This window comes from Hyla sarda, chromosome 5 (assembly GCF_029499605.1).
Source record: "Hyla sarda isolate aHylSar1 chromosome 5, aHylSar1.hap1, whole genome shotgun sequence".
Taxonomy (NCBI): Eukaryota; Metazoa; Chordata; class Amphibia; order Anura; family Hylidae; genus Hyla; species Hyla sarda.
In genome coordinates, this window is record NC_079193.1 from 384,850,098 (window position 1) to 384,853,902 (window position 3,805).

General features: G+C 50.7%; 1 protein-coding gene across 1 annotated transcript in view; it reads right to left on the reverse strand.

Moving 5' to 3' along the window:
* Positions 1-306: 306 nt before the first annotated feature.
* The window catches only part of LOC130274608 (protein brambleberry-like), a 16,664-nt gene continuing 13,165 nt past the window's right edge, over positions 307-3,805 (reverse strand). Inside the window, exons 5-6 of the mRNA XM_056523044.1 lie at positions 3,695-3,795; positions 307-795 (exon numbers count right to left, since the gene is read on the reverse strand). Of these exons, the coding sequence (XP_056379019.1) occupies positions 657-795; positions 3,695-3,795 (240 nt within the window). The 3' untranslated portion in view covers positions 307-656. The remainder of the gene's footprint in view (positions 796-3,694; positions 3,796-3,805) is intronic.

A 3,805-nucleotide genomic window follows, 5' to 3' on the forward strand; every position in this document is an offset into this window, starting at 1 on the left:
TGTCCATAGCTTTTACGGCTTTTTCCCATCCAGGGTGCCTCCAGCTGTTGAAAACTACAACTCCCAGCCTGTCCAGACAGCTTTTGGCCAGTGCTTCCCAATTGGGATGCCTGCAGCTGTTGCAAAACTACAACTCCCAGCCTGTGCAGACATGGCTTTGGCTGTCCCTGCATGCTGGGAGTTGTAGTTTTTACAACAGCTGGAGGCACTCTGGCCCAGAGGATCCCATAGAATCACCCCCCCCCCCCCCCATATCACCTGCCTATTGGACAGGACCCAGTAGAAAGGACTTTACAGATTTATTACAAAACGACAATTTATAAAATCCGATTCTACAGACACCAATAAGTCACATGATACAAAGTAATAAAAACAGAGAAGAAGACGACGACAGACGGGAACCTGCAGGAAAAGCATCGCAGGAGTCATCACCTCATCCCAGGGCCCCAATCTGGGCGCCACATAACTCCAGGTTCTGAATGATCTATAATATCTACAATAATAAAAGTCCTGTTCTAAGACAAGGAATAAAGTGCAAAACCTGCAAATAAAGTCTCAATATGGAGCAGGATAAAGTGCATCAGTTCTGGAGACTGGTGTAGATCTGCAGAGAACGCGGCGGTAGAGTCCACGGCGATAACGTCCATTTACCGCGATCAGGATGTGATGTAGGATGTCTGACCGGAGGCGTGGACTCTGCAGAACTCCTGACCTCCGCTGGCTTTGTTCCTGCACGGCTGACCCGCCCTGGTGATCGCCTGACAGAACGCGCGCGGGGACATAGAGGACACTGACCTGCGCAGGAGATAAGACTATAAACTCAAGGCAGAAGAACCGTCCTAAGCATCTCCTCAGTGCACCACAGCGTTTCCCAACCAGGGTGCCTCTAGTTAAAGGGTACTCCGCTGCTCAGTGTTTGGAACAAACTGTTCAGAACGTTGGAAGCTCATGACGTCACACCCCACCCCCTCAATGCAAGTCTATGGGAGGGGGCGTGGCGGCTGTCACGCCCCTCCCATAGACTTGCATTGAGGGGGCGGGGGGTTACATCATGAGGGGGCGGGGCTATTGCATCACAAGCTCCCGGCGCTGGCTTCAGTGTTCGGAACAGTTTGTTCCAAACGCTGAGCAGCAGAGTACCCCTTTAAACTGCAAATAAGGGCATGCTGGGAGTTGTACTTTTGCAACAAAGGTGAGATTTTACTGTATGAGTTTGTCCCAACCAGTGTGCCTCCAATAGCGGACACTCACTGGGAATAAAAAAAAGTGTCCCCCATTGAGAGGTGTCCCCTATTGAAAAAGGCTCAAAGTTCTTCCTAAATGTCTGAATCCTGTCCTGTACTCACCCCAGAATTACCTATAAAACGCCATAATACAGTAAACAGCACTGGGAGATTATAATCACCTCTTACCAACCCCCTGTACCATTTCACACCCCCCCCCCCCGTATACACTGCCATCTGATTCCCCGTCCCTTGTGCCAAATTATCCCCTCTAACTTCCTGTACCCCATTATTTCCCCTTGATCCTCCCTGAGCCATTTCATTCCCCCTTTATTACCCTCTAATTCCATCAGCCCCCCTTTATGAAGTGGCAAAGGGGGAATGAAGAGGAAATGTGGTATGTGGTGGGGGGGGGGTGAGTGAATGATGTGGCATGTGGGGGGGGGTGAATGATGTGGCATGTGGGGGGGGGTGAATGATGTGGCATGTGGGGGGGGGGTGAATGATGTGGCATGTGGGGGGGGGTGAATGATGTGGCATGTGGGGGGGGGGGGTGAATGATGTGGCATGTGGGGGGGGGGGTGAATGATGTGGCATGTGGGGGGGGGGGTGAATGATGTGGCATGTGGGGGGTGAATGATGTGGCATGGGGGGGTGAATGATGTGGCATGGGGGGGTGAATGATGTGGCATGTGGGGGGGGTGAATGATGTGGCATGTGGGGGGGTGAATGATGTGGCATGTGGGGGGGTGAATGATGTGGCATGTGGGGGGGTGAATGATGTGGCATGTGGGGGGGGGGAATGATGTGGCATGTGGGGGGGGGGGAATGATGTGGCATGTGGGGGGGGGGAATGATGTGGCATGTGGGGGGGGGGGAATGATGTGGTATGTGGGGGGGGGGGGAATGATGTGGCATGTGGGGGAGTGAATGATGTCGTATGTGGGGGGGGGGGTGAATGATGTCGTATGTGGGGGGGGGGGGGTGAATGATGTCGTATGTGGGGGGGGGGGTGAATGATGTGGCCGGCGGACGTACAGAAGGAGATCACTGTTTAAACAGTCTTCTGCTGCTGTGCTGGGGTGTCTGCAGGAGGGAGCAGTGGGGGCCCGGGCCCCTTACTGGGGTATTGGCTGTACCCCCCCTGACGGTGGCCCTGTGTACAAGGCAGGGCCCGCTATTGGGGGCGTCCCCTATTAGGAGCATGCAAATACATTTTTGTATTACGAGACTCTGCTGGGGAATTAATAACTGTCCACTAAGGGAGATTTTACTGTATATGTATGACCAGCAACCTAAAGGGGTATCCCAGTAAAGATAAAACGTATCATATCAACTGGCTCCAGAAAGTTGAACAGATTTGTAAATTACTTTTATTAAAAAAAATCTTAGTCCTTCCAGTACTTAGCTGCTGAAGTTGAGTTTTTTCCAGTCTGACCACAGTGCTCTCTGCTGACACCTCTGTCCATGTCAGGAACTGTGCAGAGTAGGAGCAAATCTCCATAGCAAACCTTCCTACTCTGCACAGTTCCTGACATGGACAGAGGTGTCAGCAGAGAGCACTGTGGTCAGACGAACCACCAACTAAACCCTTCCAGTACTTAGCTGCTGAAGTAGAGTTCTTAAGTACTGGAAGGGTTTAGTTTGTTCCAGTCTGACCACAGTGCTCTCTGCTGACAGCTCTGTCCATGTCAGGAACTGTCCAGAGCAGGAGAGGTTTGCCATGGGGATTTGCTCCTACTCCGGACTGTTCCTGAGACAGACAGACATGTGGCAGCAGAGAGCAGTGTTGTCAACTTCAGCAGCTTATAACTACTGGAAGGATTAAGATTTTTTTAATAGAAGTCATTTACAAATCTGTTTAACTTTCTGGAGCCAGTTGATATGATAAAAAATTGTTTTCACTGGAATACTCCCCCACACACTCCTCCAGTTGTAGTTTTGCAACAACTGTGGAGACACCTTGGTTGGGGAAAAACTACAAGTTTCTAGTGGTAGGCCATATGAATAAACAACTCAGCATATCCGAGGCTCAGGTTGCAGACGCTGAACCAGCAGGAAAAGGAAGATGCATAAGGCTCTCTGCTGCCCCCTGCAGGGTCTATATCTGCGAGAAGCTTGTAATGGTGGATTCCCTTAAAGAGAACCTCTCATGATATTGTTCAATGTTATAATCCTCCCAGATCACTGCCCATCATGATAAACCACCCCCGGCCTTTATTTCTATTATTTTAGTTTTCTACCTTGATATTGCTCTATTTTCTGCTCAGTCTCAGTCAGATCCACAGACTGGCTTCAGATGATGTCACGCCTGCTGGGGAACGCCCCTTCCCATACAGGGGAGAACTTCTGCCCTCACTCTGTTACACAGCCCAGAGCAGTGCAGAGTGAAATGAGCTATGACTGGCTAAGGCTGCGCACACACCTTCAGCATTTCCTGATTTTGGACTCCTCCCCCTATCTTTACTCACATGTTACTGCAAATTGAGGAATTCGGACTTAGATTCTTAGACTCCGAGAGCGCATCGAACACCGCACCCAAGTGTCGCTGGGGAATTTTATCCATCGCTACCTGCAGATAC